This window comes from Chenopodium album, chromosome 9, assembly GCF_948465745.1.
Source record: "Chenopodium album chromosome 9, dcCheAlbu1.1, whole genome shotgun sequence".
NCBI classification, from domain to species: Eukaryota; Viridiplantae; Streptophyta; class Magnoliopsida; order Caryophyllales; family Amaranthaceae; genus Chenopodium; species Chenopodium album.
Genome location: NC_137842.1, coordinates 16,864,586 through 16,883,626, shown reverse-complemented (window position 1 = coordinate 16,883,626; position 19,041 = coordinate 16,864,586). Strand labels below are relative to the sequence as shown.

At 33.8% G+C, this 19,041-nt stretch overlaps 1 protein-coding gene across 2 annotated transcripts; it reads right to left on the bottom strand.

Moving 5' to 3' along the window:
• Positions 1-7,077: 7,077 nt before the first annotated feature.
• LOC145558447 (CBL-interacting protein kinase 32-like) lies at positions 7,078-18,315 on the bottom strand. 2 transcript variants are annotated; one of them, XM_081619691.1, is made up of 16 exons: positions 18,132-18,315; positions 17,009-17,087; positions 16,272-16,483; positions 15,187-15,249; positions 14,349-14,420; positions 14,004-14,111; positions 12,972-13,055; positions 9,932-9,985; positions 9,708-9,833; positions 9,535-9,624; positions 9,194-9,316; positions 9,003-9,110; positions 8,456-8,569; positions 8,274-8,330; positions 8,117-8,191; positions 7,078-7,440 (listed from the first exon to the last, which is right to left on the bottom strand). In XM_081619691.1, exons 3-16 carry the CDS (start codon positions 16,440-16,442, stop codon positions 7,366-7,368), a joined length of 1,320 nt encoding a protein of 439 aa, XP_081475817.1. In that variant the 5' UTR covers positions 16,443-16,483; positions 17,009-17,087; positions 18,132-18,315; the 3' UTR covers positions 7,078-7,365. The 2 variants fall into 2 exon arrangements, with proteins under 2 accessions (XP_081475817.1, XP_081475818.1); XM_081619692.1 differs by lacking the exon at positions 17,009-17,087.
• Positions 18,316-19,041: the final 726 nt, after the last annotated feature.

Here is a 19,041-nt window from a genome sequence, read left to right as displayed (position 1 = left end):
TTTGTATTGGTTATGTGTCTTTTGGTAAATAGGATAGGAACATTATTAAGGCAGTCATTGTAGTGTAGAGTATATGACAAAGGACTGATGTAAATTGTCCATATTTTGAATATGAAACAACCCTATTAACACATATGCTTGTATCAGTCTTAACACGACCTTTTAACACATAAGCTTGTGTTAATAACAAACTAAGTAGGGAGGAATGTCCATCAGATAGGAGTGTTTTAAACATGGCAACCTCCCTACCAAGGGTACCTCAACAACAACCTTAAAACTAAGGAGTTGGAGCCATCCCTTGATAGGAAGTGCTATCAGATGAGTCCCTTCATCATTTGGACAGAACAATATTGTTATGATGCATGTTTTAGGAGGGATTCATTGCACCAAGAATAGGCAACCAAAACACAAGGACTAAAGGACTCAATAATCCATGACAGGGAAACCAACATGTATCAACTACATATTCATTAACATAACTGGAAAACCCAACTTCAATTCAACATGATACCACCACAACACCAAAAGGAGTCACTCAGAGCAGACAACACCAACAACAGCAACTAAAAGAAAATCAAAGTCACTACCAACACAGAGGACAACAACAACAGCATGACAATTAATGTGCAAGCACCAACACCAACATCAAAGGCAGAAAAATGAACCAGCATAGAGCATAACACAAGCAACAGTAACCCAAAATCCAGCCAAATACAACATACTCACATATTCAACAAGATTTTTCAACATATCAATCAAACCAAAACCATTTTCAGAGAAACATAGGTTAATTAGTTAAAAATAAAGAATATTTAGATAGGAATCGTTACGCTGCAAGGCCAATTACTGGGAGGGAAGTCATGAGGGTACTTCTCCCTCAAATAAGCCATATAAGCAGGGTCCCAGTCGCTGCAGTCCTCCGTTAACACGGATCAAACCCTTTTCTTGCCTCTGGAAGATCTAGAAGCAGCGGTAGCCTTCAAGGAGTCCGGAAAAACAACGGCTACGGGGTCAGGTTTTCAATGACCCTATGACGATCCAATTTTTACACTTGTAATATTGGGAGCAAATTAACCACAAGTTCTTACATACGCAGCATTCGCATCAGGGTTGTGGAATTTTGAGTGGAGAGTTAGTTATTGTTCGCAGTTTATTTTCTTTTGCAAGTTTGAATGTATTTAAACTCGGTTTTATTTTTATACTATTTCTTCTAGTTTGGATTTTGAATAAGGACCTTAATGGTTCCAGCTTGTATCATTTAATTTGGTTTTGGTTATTGGTTTTGAAACTTATTTATAACTGAGTTAGTTTTTTCGCTGCTATTTTCTGATAAAGCCTTAACGTTTGAACACGTGGCGGTAGCACGCCAATAATTCTCTTAGATTTTCTTCAGGGTATTTACAGGTTTTAAGAGAGAATTATTGGGGTGTTACAAAGTGGTATCAGAGCTTAGGTTCGATTTAATTACCACTAAAGTTACTTTAAAAGTTTTTGGGTGCCTAACGTTTTAAATCTTATGATTCTGGATTTTATGACGTGATTTAAGGTTAAACTTTAATTTCAAAAAAATTATTTTATTTTAATTAAAATAATTCGGCAGTTTTAATAAAATATATGTATTTTTATAAATTACTATGTTATTAATTATTTTTGAAATTAGTTGAATCTGCGTACTTATTTTATTCTTTGAACCTTAGTATTATTTATTTTATTTTATGTGTGAGATTTGGGTAGTCTTAAGAAGGGCATATAAGACAGATGATTTCTTTCTATGTGCATTATAATTTAATTCTTGGTGCCATTTATTTTGAATGTATTTTTTATGCAAGTTATATTTAATTGTATATGTTTTATATAATCATGCAAATTTGGGTGTTGTGATCACCTAGAATCATGTGTAAGGATTAAAGAATACAATATAGATTAATTTGTGATGATTTGTGCAATGTAATGTGTATGTATGGATGATCATTATATGAAGCATGTAATTATGTGACTATTTGGTTATGCTTATTTAATGATGTTATTTATTATTTATTTGGTGCTTTAGGTTATTGGTAAGATCTATATTTTTATTATTTAATATATATCTACTTCAATTTTTACAACCAATGAGTGTTTATTTGAGAAACCTTATGATCAAATTAGGAATGTACTTGGAGAATTGATGAAATATATATATTTGATGATGATAAACTACGCGAGAGGAGTGTATGAATTTTGATTTGGTCAAGCCGCATAGTTTAAGGAGAGTGGAGACCCTGCTTTTCTGTAGAACTAGGTAGTGAAAGATGAGTTTTTGTTGTTTTGAATTGCCATGAGAATTTGAGGAGCATAACTTTGGTGGAAAGAGAAAAGGGATACGATTCGTGAGACAATTGACTTTCGTTGGGAGAATTTGAAAACCAAGTTGGAGAGAAGAAAATTTTGAGGAGCCCATGGATTCATAAACATGGAAATATAAATCAGGCCTTTTGGGTTAATTAATGTATTAACAATCATTATGGATTTAATGAATCGAATATTTCCATGAGTACAGTAATTCGATAAATATATGGCTTTATTAATGATATCTTGCTATACTTGAAGAGTGAGGAGAATTATAATAGACTTTTGAGGATTGTTGTATATACCTTGATGAAAGAGAGTTAGTTTGAATGGGATGAGAAGTGTAAACAAGCCTTTTAACTCTTAAAGAACATTTAATCGTTGCACTTGTTTTAGTCTTGCCTAATGGGAGTGGTGGACTTGAAGTTTTTACTTAATGGATGTGTGTTGCAACAAAATGGAAAAATGATAATGCTTCTTGCCAAGACAAATCTTATGAGACCAATTACCCTACCGTGTCTTGAGATTGCGTATATATTGTTTACATGGAAGATTCATTCGAAATACAGTGTCACCTGTAAGATTTTTACAGATCTTAATAGTCTTCGGTTGTTAGCTAAGGAGAGCTAAAGGGATTATTGAGTGCCTATGAATTGAACTATTCAAATTTGAGGAAATTATAGAATAACAAGTTATGATAAATTATTGCAGAAAGAAGAAATGAAAAAGAGATGCCTAATGATGTTATTGAGGTGAGTTACGGGGGCGTAACTCTTTTCTTTAAGAGGGGTAGAATGCGATGTAATTTCGCGCTTTTTACCTCAATTATGCTATTTATTGATTGAGTTTGCATTATTTTGCTTATTAATATGCACTATTGTTGTATTTACATGCAATTAAAGTATGTAAACTTTGGCCAAGTACGAGTCTATTAAGCATAAAGTTTAGTTTGTTGAGTGTGCATGTTGAGAATCAATCAATTTACAGCAATATAAAACACAAAAGCTTGAATGGTTTTGGAAAATTTATGGCTTTTGGGTTAAGTTTCGAGGGCGAAACTTCTTTTAAGAGGGGTAGATTGTAATCCCCCGTATTTTTAAATATTTTATAAATGAAAATTTATTTTATTTATAATATTTATTTGTTATTTTTCATAATTTAATTTCAAAAGTTTCAAATTATTAATCTGGGTCGAAAATTATTTGAACAAATTATTTTATGCACCTTTATTATACAATTTATGTCCAATCACACAAGCCTAACCCATTTGTTTACTTAATCGACCCATTATTTTTATGAGGCCCAATCTTTCTTTTTACCCTACAATAATTCTCTCCTATAAATACCCCATGAATCTCCAAAAATTTCCCACACAAAAAGGTTAGTCTTATTTTCATCCTCCTTTGTTTCATTATTTTGCTTAATGTTAATTTAATTGTTTTGGGTTTTGATTTTAGTATAAAGATTATATTTTTAGTATCAAATTATATTTTAATGGTATAAAGATTATAAATTTCAGATTATATTTATGTTATAAATTTCATATTTTATGAATTATAAACCTAGGTTTCAATTTATTGAAAATCATGATTTTAGGGTTTTTATGAACAATTGATTTAGGGCTTTTATAGTAATGATGTTTTGAAATTTTGGTGATTATAACTACTGATTAGTTTAACTTAATTCCAGATTATTTTGAACATATAGATTCGTGTTTTAATTTTTAGATTTTCGTTCGTTAATATTAATCCCGTTTTAATCCCGATCAGATTCTGAACTCATCCGATTTTGATGAAAAAGTAGTGTTTTTCATGTGGAAACAACGTTTTAAGAAAGATTCATTACCTTTGGTAATATGCACTACCCTCTCGTGGCCAAATTCAGCCTCTAAATATGATTTTCGGGCAGTTTTTTATTTTAACGAATTTTTTTTATACTTAAAATATTATCCTTGAGTTTGATTAATAAAATTAATTATGTTTAAAGTTAATTAAGCATAAATATATGTTTTTATTGAAGTTTTAAGTGTTGAAAATAGTTTTTAAGTACTACTTTTGATGTTTTATAAAGAGGGTTTAATCACCCATTAAAAAGGGAGATTTTTAGGGGTTTTTATATAATTTTCAGATTTTTATTAGACTTTGAACTTGCTATAATTTCATGTATAAGAGTGTATTTTAAGGTTTTTATGAAGAAAATTTAAAGAACTATATATAAGCCTTTAATTTTAACTAAAGGGAAGGTTTTAAAGTGTTGTTTCATTTGGATTTTGAAGGTTTTAAAGTAAGTTAGTATTGCTGTAAATTTGATTGATTGGGTATTGATTGAGATGTTGTTATTTGGCTTAGGAGAGGAGTTTATTGAAGGTGATTTATAGTTAGTAAAGTGGCATACCAATTCGTTTGCTCAAGGTACGTACAAGTTACGAAACCTTTCTTTTAGGTGCATGTTTAAGGACGGATCGAGAACTTAGTATCATGTATAGGGATGACTGGGTTAAATTGTTTGGTTATACATTGTGAATTTCAAATGATGTGCACTAGTTTATAATGCAAGTATTATTTATGCTCTAATTATGCAAGGTGCGCTTAAAGGCAAAGGTATGTGATTGGTGTAAAGATTAATTTATTACTCATTCATGATTATGCAAACAGGATGAGTAAAGGAAGAATTCAAGTCTTATAAGACGAGGTTAAGGTTTTGGGGTGCCTTATGCACTCAAGGTGTTTATACACCGAGGTAGTAAAGGAATAAATAATAAATGTTGCTTGCCACTAATAAATCAAGAATTGAAATTGAAAAGTTGTTTTACTTGATTGAATTGATATTGGATTGATTGTATTGTTATGCATATGAATCATCACCAAGTCTAAACCTGTAAATCACGTAAAGTGCAAGATGGATGAGCAATAAAACTCTAGATTGGTGCACATCTGGAGTAATGACAATCAGGGGTTGGGGTACATGGGGTATTAGCCGTGTACTTTTATCGAGGCCGTCTGATCTACGAGTCTCTTATTTCAAATATTATTTTTTTAAAACTAGGAGTTAGGTGAGATCTCATACTAACTACGGTCACGGAGTCGTGCCCGTGGTCGTTGGATGTTTATTGATGTTTCCAAAAGGAGGCATGGGGTTTTTCTTTTATTGATGTTCCAAATGGAGCATGGGTTGGACAACCTTGTCTATTGCGTAATCCAATGAATAAAAATAATGATTACCTATTATTAATTAATGCAGTCTTAGTAATATAAATAGTTGAGTCGTGTGTTGAGTCTATAATTTAATGATGCATGATGATTGATTATTAGTAGCATGTTATGGATTTCTTAATTTATTTTGCAGCTTGTATGTACTCAGCTTTGCTGATTGCGTGCTTTGTGTGTCTTTCTTTGGTCATGGCCTTCGCCTTTCAATGACCCTGTGACGATCCAATTTTTACACTTGTAATATTGGGGAGCAGATTAACCACAGGTTCTTACATACGCAGCATTCGCATCAGGGTTGTGGAATTTTGAGTGGAGAGTTAGTTATTGTTCGCAGTTTGTTTTCTTTTACAAGTTTGAATTTATTTAAACTCGGTTTTATTTTTATACTATTTCTTCTAGTTTGGATTTTGAATAAGGACCTTAATGGTTCCAGCTTGTATCATTTAATTTGGTTTTGGTTATTGGTTTTGAAACTTATTTATAACCGAGTTAGTTTTTTCGCTGCTATTTTCTGATAAAGCCTTAACGTTTGAACACGTGGCGGTAGCACGCCAGTAATTCTCTTAGATTTTCTTCAGGGTATTTACAGGTTTTAAGAGAGAATTATTGGGGTGTTACATCAGGGGACTCAGGGACCTCAACGACAGCAACAACAGGCTCACTCCTAACCTCCACCACCAGATTTGGGTCCTCAGTTGCCTCTTCTGTCAAAGCTAAAGGACTAGCAGCCCCTACTACTGAACCAGGTTCAGCCTCAACAACCTTAAGTTTAGGTGGATCTACCTGCACAACATCATCTTCGTCCTCACTTCCAGTATTAGGGCCAATTTTAGCCCCAATTTTCCCTCGAAGATACCTGGAGAACACTAGAGAGCAGCGTCGAACTGGTTTCATGACTCTAGTTCCTCGCCATGTGTACAGTGAGAAGGGAGGGTCAGTATCCTCCTTCTTCTGGGCAAGAGAATCGTTCTCATTTGGAGGGGAACTCATTTGCGAAAATTTTAGGTTTCAGAGAGAGACGAAAGAGTGTAGAGGAGAGAGAAGACAAACTATGAAGGTAGATCTAGGGTTTATAAAGGAATTCTGGAGAATTCCTCACAAAGTGTTCAAACTGGCAGCATAATCAAGACGAATTGAATGAGAAGCAATGAATGAGTTAGTTGGGGAGATGAATGATCTCTGATGAAATAAGTAGAAGGGGGATTATTTTGGTGGGAATGGTTAGAGTTAATTGATTAGATTTAGGTTTAAGTAAATTTGTTTAATTTATGTTAAAACAAATTAATCAAAATAAGTAAGGGCAATATAGACAATTCACCCTTAAAAACTTACTAAAAAAGAAAAAAAATAACTTGTTGCGAGTAATGTGAAACACCCATATTTAGTAATTGTTGCGAGTAATATGAAACAGAGGGAGTATCTCCTCCTGATCCTATGTTTAGTTTTATTATTATTATTATTATTTTCTAAAGGAGAAATACAAAGATAGTCTAAGTAGATTACATGAATACAATATAAGAACGGGTCATTTGAAAGACGATGGAGGAAGCAATTATTTTATTTATTCTGCTTGTTGATACAATGACACACTGATGGTGTCAACCTCGACAATACATGTATGTCAAGGCTGAGTCATACAAACTGTACAATGGTTTAATTCACTAGTACTTGATACAGTAAACAGAACACGACGAACTCAACCATGCAAAACTGCCAAAACTAATCAACACAGAAGGGGGAGCTAATAGAAGAAAAGTCAAAGTCTCAACGATAACCATAATGGCAATAGATTGATCTTGGCCAGACTTGAGCACGATAGTATTCACTTCTAGTCCGATTTTTGCATGTCTTCTTCCGTTTTCCAAACTACGTCCTCTAATGAGCTAGAAAGTTTTTTATAGAACTGCAAAAAGATGATAATGATGAACAAGTAAACCAACAGATCAGGCCAGACACTAGTGATCTTTTGCAAGTACACTTTCAGTTTCATGATGCTACAAATAAGATTTTTTTTTTTTAATACCCTCTACCCAGAATAATTAATCACATATACTATTAAAAAATATTAAAATGTTAATGTTGCCATTATCCTAAAATGATAATAATCTAATATTGAATTTTAAGACAACTTACCAAGAATATACACAAAATATACTGAAAATGTGAGAATATACACAAAATACACTCCTAAGAAAGTTTCTTTACATACATCGCAAGATTTCCTAATATAATTATAACTCTCATAGCATAAAAATTATCCTAAACCTTCAATCAGAATATTTTGTCTATTCCCTATCAAACTAAAATATCTATGCAACTTTACATGAATGGTGAGAAATTTAAACAGCACAGCTATTATATAGAGTATTCGAGTATAATCTATGCCTAGTCTATAAAATCACAAACCCAAAAGGACACCCGGCTTCTAATATCTTCTAATTTTTCAAAAAAATGAAAGATACAATGAAGATCATTGATAGTTGTTTGTTCTGCTCTATATCCTCAATTATGAGCATTTGAGACAAAATGACAACTAAATCTGATTGGACAGGCAAAATCAATAGAACAAAAAAACAAACCTTGTGAAATTCCAAGGTATCTCCCTTTGCTTTTCTAAGCTCCACCAGATGAAGGGATGGGGCAACTTGCAGTACCTATAACAAAGAAGACGTATAAATGAGATTATCATACAGAGGTTTTTCTCAAGTCAGCATACTCTGTTTCCATTTTCACTACCTCTGTAGCGACATTGAGGTTTCCCTTCCGACCAGCTTTCATATTTTCAAGCCTCATCTAAAATAGACAAGTAAACTAGTGTCAAATAAAAGTTCTGGTGACCCACATTCACTTCAGTTCTGCTAGTATCAACCCCTACATCTGTCAGAAATATAAAGGCTTAAATGTTGCACATTGTTTACCTTGTAATTTTTCTTGTGCACATCAAAACCAAGAGGTTTTGCAGCTTCTTCTATCTTTTTAATTATTTCACTGGCAGGGCTACGAGATGTGAATCTTGTTTCTCTTTTAAAAACCTGGTTGAGGACAGAAAATTAAGCATTGTGTGGCAAGGAACCCCTCAATCTGCAAGTGAAGACAAGCATCTCCAAGGGACTCCAACTGCACGCAAAGTGTAATGCGGGAAAGCATACAAAACAATTGAACCAGTAGTTTTGACTAAAGCAATTAAAATTTTAAATTGAAGCCCGTTCCTGCATTCGAGGCATAAAATATAATATCTCATAGGGCATACTGTGATACTGGCATATTCAAGAATGAATTGATGAGCAATTTTTTACATTCTCTTCCTTGTCTACCCCCACAACCCTCACACAGAAAGAAAATAGCATTTTGTCTACAAAAGAATGATAATCTGCATATGATTGAAGTATCGTCCCTTTTGACAAATCAGATGTCTAATATTCAAATCTATATCTAAAAGATGGACAAAACAAGAGAAAAGAAAACCTGATCTGTATCAAAAAGACTTCCTAGGTTTAGCCCTTTAGACATGTTAATCAAATCAAATGCGTTCATGGCAGTTGGCTTTTCTCTCTTCTCAGTCACATGATGTTCCTGTTGAGAAGAAAGTAACATATCAGTACAAGCCATATATTACCATGAACAAAGTCTAGATTCTATTTAATCACTAAACTTACTTCTGCATCCTGGAAAACTGCATCTACATCATCCAAGCTAGTATCATCTTCATCATCAAAAACAGGAGGTTTATAATCTACTTTGAACCACTCATCTTCTAGAATTTCTGGGATAGTTATGCGCTGCCAAGTGTAAATAAAATGCTTCAAGTCACTATAAATTGAGTGAGCACGATACATCAAAACAAAATGTATCATAAAGATAATCTCACTGTCACAGGATTGGGATTCTTACAAAAGAAAGTTTAACACACATTAACGTTTCACTAATCTCAAAGAAGACACTCAAAGAAAACAAAGTTCATATGTTTAATGAGGATTTATAAAGCAATGGAGCTCACTGTCATGGGATTGGGATCCAAGATCCGCGTAATAAATTTCCTCATACTAAAAGACATCCAAGGGGGGCAGGTAAATTCAGCTACTGAGATCTGCATATTGAGACAAAAAATCAAGATGCAGACTAGGAACAACATGGAAGAGCAATAAAATATAATTTCAAAAACTTGCTCACTTTGTTATATAGGTTCATAAGATTAGAATCATCAAAAGGCAAGTAACCTGCGAGCAATACAAATAAAATAACACCACAAGACCACACATCTGCTGTTGCCCCATCATACCCTAGGTCATTAAGGACCTATTATTCATAGGATTAGAGATAAGGCCGTAAGCTACAACAAAAAATGAACAAATATGCAAGCACAAAATAGCAAGTTGGCACGATAGAAAAGTCACCTCTGGAGCAACATAGTTTGGAGTTCCACAGGTTGTATGAAGAAGTCCATCGCCCTGGAAATCAAAGATCATTAATTGTTTACGTCAATATTTTACATGTTTTATACCCCTAATCAGTAAATTGCTGTCGTGTTTACTTCTTTTAATTAATTATATACCATCACAACTCTGCAATACAAGAGAAATGCAAATAAATTTTCCAAAAGTCAGAACAATTGGCCTCGAATAAATCACTCCCTGACCCACTACTACATTAATCCAACAGCGTTTAGTCTAGCAGCTCACTATCCCATGCCTGGGCTTTAAGTCAGCATCCAGAATAGTTCAGCATACAGACACTTTATCCTTAGGTTACTTAGGTCTTGTTCTCTTTGCCAGATAATCACTAAACTGAAATTATCATAATGAGTTAAACCGATAATTACTAAACCTGAGTTCTACTGGCCAAAAATGATTTTAAATGTAGTTACTACTGTGGATTTTTACTGAGCAAGACTGATTTTTACTGGTTGAAACTGGTATTTACTGATTCACTATTATTATTGTTAAATGAAGTTACTAGTATTTATTGATCAAAACTGATTTCTGAAAATGATTACGATGGATTTTAGGTTCCTTAATCCTATTTTGTAGATATTAAGGTAAAATGAGAAAGACCTTATAAAATGAAGAGGACGAGACAAATTTATCGTTCATAATGTTTAAACCAAATGTGCAGCTTTGTTTAACTGAAATGTGATGCGCAAAATACGTACATTGTGTGTGTGTGTGTGTGTGTGTGTGTGTGAGTGTGTGTGTGTGCGCACGTGTGTGCTAGAGAGAGAGAGAGAGAGAGAGAGAGAGAGAGAGAGAGAGAGAGAATGTGTATATACAATTATCTTGAAGACTAGAGGATAATGTGATCATGGCTTATTAAACGACACAATAAGATTGCCAAGAAAATTGAAATGGGGTCTAGTTTTTTTACACCTTATTCCCCCCAAAAACCAGAAACGATCATGACATAGCAAATGACACAATAAGATTTCCAAGAAAATTGTAACATAAATGGGTTTGGTTTTCTACACCCTACCCCCCCCCCCCCCCCTCTCTCTCTCTCTCTCTCTCTCTCTCTTTTTCCCTTCTTAAAAAACCACAAACTGAAAAGGTGAACTGGTAAATTAGGTAGCAAATTGCAAACCTATACCGAATCAGTGGTGAATCTTATACCAGCAAATTGGTAGGAACTGGAACTATACCCAAAATCCTAGCAGATGATTGGCTAAATGGAAGTTAGTATGTTAAATATCAGCTGAACCTGCAGTAGTTAGACACTTAGACAACCTTGTGCAAAGTCCAAACAATCCATATATACTATCAATTGCAAGACGGGTTTCCTAAGAATTAAAAAAAATCCTATTTCTTAATATTTACCGTCAGACGACAACAATTCACCATAATTCAGTCTTAAAAATTCTCCCTCAGATAGCAAGGGGGGCTTTGAGGCCATCCATCCAATCATCAATCACTGTGAATTTTTTGGGCTGGATCATGATGACCTAAATCTAAGGAATGTTTTTTGTAAGCATTCAGCACTAAGCCATAAAGAAGATAGAGGCTATCAGCCCAAATTTTCGCACACCACAAGTTCTAGTAACCATCAGGCGGTGGCTCTCTTTTTTTTTTTTCTCTTTATTCTTTAGTCCTATACAAATGAGAGTAAAGTCTTTCCCACATTTTTTCACAAGTTTAAGAGTGAGGTTTTTTCTTAGTCATATGGACTTTTCCTTTAAGAAGTGGTGCCATGCAGGCATGATCCACACCCAGCATCCTGCTTGTATGTGTCAAAGCTCTCATCAAAGACAGGCATTAAAGCATAAGAAACCTTTTAAGAGATTGGAATCTCAAAGATAACGCTAGTGTCTTGAATGTTATTCTTTGTGTTCTATGTTTGATATTGGATGAGCTATAGGCCAATAAAGGTCGTCAAAGGATTCACTAAGGAAGAGAAATACTTTGTTAAAGAAGCTACCAAAGAGCAGACCCATCAATGACCACAATCTTATACTGAGAAAAGGGATTCACGAAGGAAGAGAACATCCGTCAAAAAAAAAAAAAAAGAGAGAGAGAGAGAGAGAGAGAAAAGGGTGTGAGCAGGAGAACTCCTTCAAATAGTTTTCTTGCAGATTATTGGGTTGTCAATTCTTAAATACCATTTGACTTGTTAAGTCTTGACTATGGTGTTGTCAGATTATTGCTCTTGATCCATGAACATCAAAGCTTTTGCCTAGAATGAAGTATGAAATACCCTTCTAATTATTTCATACTTGTGGAATGTGACTTGTAGGATAGTATTGTGTTCATTGTAGGATAGTACTCAATTGAAACTTGAAAGCAAAAAATATAGAAGTACAGTGATAATTATTGTAGCAGACTATAACAGATCATAATAGTTGCTCAAAAAGACTGTTTTAAGAGGGCTATCAATAGAATGGTCTTACAGAAATCATTGAATGTTAGTCTACTAATTAACGCTAGACTGGCCTACAGTGAAATTGGCATGGTAAGGGACAAACGGTGGGTATAAAAATGCAATTGACTTACACTTGGAGATTTCCCCATGACTGAGAGGGCAAGAGGTAGAGGAGCTCACATCTAGATGAAGCAAGTGGAGTATTCTAGAGTGTGGATGGGGTGATTATACAATCCAGTGGAGCATGGATTGGATTGAACGCAGTTTACTGGAGCCATTGTATCCTGTGTTACTTTGGAATAACATAACTTTTTTAAAGCCTTTATGGACTAGGAAAACAGAGCTTTCTCAGATTTAACAATATATTGTGAAGCAGGTGCACAAAATACAGGAGCTGATCATAATTTAGCTAACTAGATGGAGCACGGAAACGACCAACTCAATTACAATAAAATCCTTATGTTATGGAACTAATACCAGTGATCTAAAGCAAATCACCCCTCAACGGCACTCTTAAGTATAAGGTAACTTATGACCTCAAAATTCGTGGAATCATAAATTCATAAATTTAACAATAGATATGACTACCTGGACTTGTTGCTGAGAAATTGCACTTAAGCCAAAGTCAGAAACTTTGAGATTCCCACCTGAATCTAACAACAAATTTTCTGGCTGTGAAAACAAACACACAAAGATTCAAATTTCAAGAAAACAATGATATTAAAGGGTATAGAATTGATTTTAAATATGAAAATAATTGGCGAAATATATATTCCAAAATTTTGCCTGTATCAGTAACTTAGTCCAAATTTCTGACTTGTTTGTGCTCTATACCAGTCAACAGTGCTACTATGCTCAGAACACAACACAACACAGCAATTTAATATCCCTCCAAACCCCCACAACTTTATGTCACATTGACTCACATCCTTCTGTATCTCACTCTCATTGGAATCTGAAGATACTAGCCACCACAACACCAATCACTACCATCCTTCCAACACAACCATCTCCAAATCTTCCACTCGCCGTCACACAACCAGTATCCCTCTTTTTCTCTCTTCACATCCACAATTTGGATTCCTCACACCTCTCCCCTCTCCCCTTCTTCCCTTTTTACTCCCATACTCCTTTAGTCTGCTTAAAAACAAGATTAATGAGAGAGAGAGAGAGAGAGAGAGAGAGAGAGAGAGAGAGAGAGAGAGGCTCCAAGTACTAAGAACAAGAGGGAGGAAAAAGTATGACTTGATTCGGGGACGCGGTGGTAGACACAATGAACATGGTGGGTTCTAGGACAGAATGGGTGGTGAATCAAGGCCTTTCTACTGGGCTTGTATGGCTGATTTAGAAAGACGACACCATGAATATAAAGGGGGTGTGGTGGTTATTTGTGACATAAATATCATTTCATCAAATATTTCCTGATATATTGGAAATGTTCTTTATTTTTTTTCTCAGCAAAATAATTTTATACCCTTGATTCCTTGAGGCCTTGACCACTATAACTTAATCACAAAATTCAAAATTTTGAACTAATGAGCAGAGTATCTTCAGTTTATATTGTGCATTCAGGCAATGCTTTTCATTATTCCAGCAATTTTCCAAGTATATACGTCATACCTTCAGATCTCTATGGTAAACACCCCTGCTATGACAATAGTCCACAGCATTTATCAGCTGCTGAAAATACTTCCTTGCTTCATCTTCCATCATTCGTCCATGGTGCACCTTAAATAATCAATACCAATTTAAATCTTTAGTTATAATACAACCTAAGGTAAGACAACAGATCCAAAAAATTTAGGATCTCCAAGTAACCGCAATTTCTTATGTGAAATTAAATTTCAACTGATACATAAAATTACGCAATGAATCGACCTCCAGTTAATGAATCATATTCCTGAGTATCAAGTACAAAACACCAAAATACAAGATAACAACTGAATAATAATCAGAGAGACTTACAATCCTGTCAAAAAGCTCCCCTCCTGTCACGTATTCCAAAACAATGTATATCTTTGTCTTGCTCCCCATCACCTAAAGAATGAATATGTCATTAAAGCAAGCAATGTCCGAAGGATAGAACCAAATTCCAGATCTTATGTAGCTACAGCAGAATTGTAAAGAGAAAAAAATGGTATAGTAGCACTAAAATATATCTGTCAGTCAGATAATAATAATGTCTCGTTTTCTTTGTCAGTCAGATAATAATTGCCCAACTATTCTTTCAATCTTACAAGAACACTTGCGAATTACACCCAGTCTAGTACGCAAAAAATTTCCACACTCTATAAAGTAATATCAGAACCCCATGAGAATCACAAACCCAAACCAAAAGAAAATAAAAAGTTCCCAAGGACCTTAACCTTCACTGAAATTTAAAAAAAAATTAAAAATCAAAAGAGCAATAAATACTACAATAGGTAAAATAGATATACTAAGATAGGTATTCCTGGCTAAATGATCTTCCCTAAATGAACAAAACTCTGATGTCGACTTCTATATAGATAGCTGATAATTAAGAGATATATTAACTCTAAAAACTAAAAAACACAAACTTTCGTTTAAAACTCCTGACTCCTGTCTGGCTTTGCATTTACAAAATGAGACTTTTACTAGGGGCAGAGAAAGTAATAACCTCTGTTAAAAACGTACCGCAATAAGGCCATATAAAGAATAGAAACTCTCCTCTATAATAGAGAGAGAGAGAGAGAGAGAGAGAGAGAGAGAGAGAGAGAGAGAGAGAGAGAGAGAGAGAGAGAGAGAGAGAGAGAGAGAGAGCGAGAGCGAGAGAGAGAGAGACCTCATACAAGCGAACTACATGTGGATGCTTTATTCGCTTCATGGTAGCTATTTCCCGCCTTATCTGCAAGTTAAAGCATTGCAACAATTAAAATTGATGTTTAATGTCTGTAAACACAAGTTGGTCAGTAAGTGGATGCAAGAAGTCCAGGAAAAATGATCCTCTGGGGTTTCATTTCCATGGACGTGTCTAAAAATTTCTTGGCTGACTCCAGGAAGTAGAAACTTAAGGCACAAATTTCACTTACCTAGGGAAAACTAAGTGAGCAATTTTGATCTCAGCCAAAGCTCATTCATGTTTGTTTATCAAACAAATGAATTGAACTTGAACACGGAAAAAGGTACACTCATTCATATAAGTTCATGAACAACTTGGTTATCATTTATTTTTATAATGGAAAAAAAAAATTAAAAAAAAAATATTTTGTCAATGGAAAAGCTTGTTTGTTGTTTCAAAATTAATCAATTAGGGTATATATTTTAATCTAAAACTATTCAAGAATGTTTATTTACATTATTTGATTTGATTTGAGATTTCCAAATATCGAAAGCACAAATCTTAAAAATGAACTCGGACCATTAAGAAAGAAGTTGTTCATGAACCATTCACGAACACTATAACAAACTAAACGAGTGAGCTTGAACATGCTCTTGGCTCACCATGTCATCTCTTTTACACTCCTAAGGTTATTATAAACAAGAATATTTTGTACAAAATTAGAGGGAAAAAAATAGTCTTCCTATGAAGGGAAGTGAAAGGCAGAGAGATAATCAAGATACTAACCATATTACGGTTGTGTTATATACAAGTGAAATACTAACAAGGAAGATCGCAAATAAAGTATACTTTAGATTCAGTAGCTTTCCCTTGTCTTCTCTATTTTGGGGGTTGGGAAAAGGAGAGGGGGCATGTTTCAAATCTGTTGCAATATTCAATTCATGCAAATAACAGCTGAAATGAATTATAAAGATAAACACATAAAAAACAATATGAAATAAAAGCTTGCTAAGACAGAACACGAAAATATAGAGAATTAAAACAAGAGATTGAGGGACAACAGAAAGAGTAATTAAGCAAATTAATACCTGTTCAGACATCTTGTGCTTAAGAACTTTCTCTTTGTCAAGAATTTTAATAGCCACTGGATCCCCAGTTTGAGAATCTCTAGCAAACTTTACTTTGGCGAATGTTCCTTCCCCAATTGTCCTTCCCAACTCGTACTTTCCAACTACACGCTTCACTTTAGCTGCACTCATTGTTCAATATCAGGCAGACACGGGCTGTGTATTATATTTTTCTGCAGAACAAAACAACTATGATTAAGATCAAGATGAAAGCTGAGTAGCCAAGAATTTGGAATGGGAGTTCTAAAAGTCGAGAAACAAATAACTTATTTTATAAATCATAAACACCAAGTTTTGCATTACTCTAATGGCCTGTTGATCAGTTGTAACAAACAGTGATGATAATTATGAATTATTACGATGCTTTCTAAATATAGTCACATTCCAGTGTTCATGGCATTGGTCTAATGGAACCTCGTCCCCAAGCATGTGCTTTCCTTCATAAATTCACTACCACTCGATACAGAATCTAAAGCAGTGAGTTCAATGCCAATACTGCTATCTACAATCACTTACCAAATTTGGCTTTAAAATTTTTGCTTCCAAAAACAGCCTAATAAAAACCCCAGCAAGAAATATATAAATTACAGAAATGTCCTATTTAGCCATTTGAATTCAACTATTAAAGTTGCCATAGCATGACTTTCTTACATTCTGCAACAGTTAAATTATGCATAAAATATGGGAAATCAGCTTACATCATCAAATGAGTACGGATTATGAGCGAAGGCTAGTCCAATGGTGCCATGATGGCACTAGAAGAATCTAGTCAGCCTACTAAAAAACAATTAAGAACATGTCAGGGTTTCTTTTAAATATTTATAAATAAATTCACATATATAATAATAGCCAAAATAGTATCTTGTGGACTGTGGAGTAGTTCTAAAGGGATTTTTCATCTCAACTTACACGAGTAAATTTGGCTAACACTCTAAACAATTGAAAAATTTGCAAGTATTAATTTATGATTTGAAAAACATGTATTAACAATGGAAATGCCAAGCAGAAAAACCCTCAAATCAGCAACAGCTGAATTGCAATAATACTTTTGGATCCTTTTTCTTCATCATGTATTGTCGATAAAGAATACCACTTTGAAGCAAGCAGATCAATGCTTGGAATACAAACATAATTCTAAACCCCTCCTATATAGCTCTTGAGAGAAACCTTCTGAAAACAAACTAAAAAGGAAGTTGGTTTTCGGAAGGTTTCGTTAAGAACAATATTTTAATCAGTGATAGTACATCAATCAGATATTGAAGCTAATGTGAGTATCCAACGTAGCCTCAAGTACAATGATGGCATTAAAAACATGGGATCAAACAGTAAGTGAAGCAGCCTGATAACACTTATAATAATCAACCCAATTCCGAAACAAATACCAAATTATATCCCCAAAACCTAACTGAACACCTTGAAAGGCTTGAATTGTGGAGTCCAAATAAGTGAATAACCCAATAAAACCAACACAGAAGATACATAAGAAACTGTATACAGCATGCATAAATGGCAATCAAACATAAGTAAAATTATAACAGATCTTGCAAAACAAATTGGTTACCCAAAAATTCCAGATAGTAATTAAAAGAAAGCTCACCAACAGTAACCCAAAAGAAAAAAAAAAAAAAAAAAAAAAAACACACAACTAACAAAATCAACTACCAGTGTAAAATTCAAGGAAATTAAAGCCAAAGTTGGATAAATTTATTATTTACTAGACACCCATTAACCAAGTTACAAAAAATCAAATACCCAAAACAGTATATGATTAAATTAGCTAAAAATTTGTATAAATAAGTAAGAATTAAGGCTGAAACTTACAGTAAATCGGTATAAAATCTGAGGCACAGGAAATTGAAGATTGGGTGACAAGGTCGAAGGTTTGGCTCTTGGGAGAGTAGTTGGGTCACTGTAGATGGTATGACACTAAGCAGTTGATGAGTATAACAGAGTAATTAAGAAAGACAGAGAATTGGAGAAGACAACAAAAGACTCGGACAGAGAACTAACATGTCCTTTCTTGATATTATAAATAATTACGGACTACACTTTTATCTCTATATGTACTACCTACTTTTGTCCTTTCGGGATAATCGGGGTTATGTGCAACTTTTTATTTTCTTTCTATTTTGAGTAAAAAAAAAGGTGAAAATTACTATATTGCCCTTACTTAAAATTTTTATTTTGTTAATTACTAGTTTAAGTCCCGTGCAATGCACGGTTTTTACTTAGCATATTTATAAATTATAATGTTAATTTAACAATAATTAATTAAAAATAAAAATCAATATTTTTAATTGAAACAAATACTTGATTTTCTTTTCCATAAAATACCTATTATAAAATATTATATGTCAAAATATTTTCATTGAATGCATGTATAATATACTTTATATATAGTTGTCAAATTGAAAGTTAAATATTATAGGATATTATAAAATAATGTTCATAAATATTTGTTAAAAAAAAGGAAAGTAAAAGTGGCGGGAATTTTTTTAATCAAAACCTGACAAGTGTCATACCAGATTCGTCTTTAGTATAATGTAATTGATTACCCTTATTATAACCTAATCTAATTAACCTAAAACTAATCAGATTCTCCTAATCTAATGATTCCCTCCTTTTATCTACCCATTTCCTCCCTTCTCTCCTCATTTACTCACATTCCCAACCACCAAAATTAAAATTCTGATGGTTGGTTCTCTCTATATTTTCTGGAGACTTCTTAAGA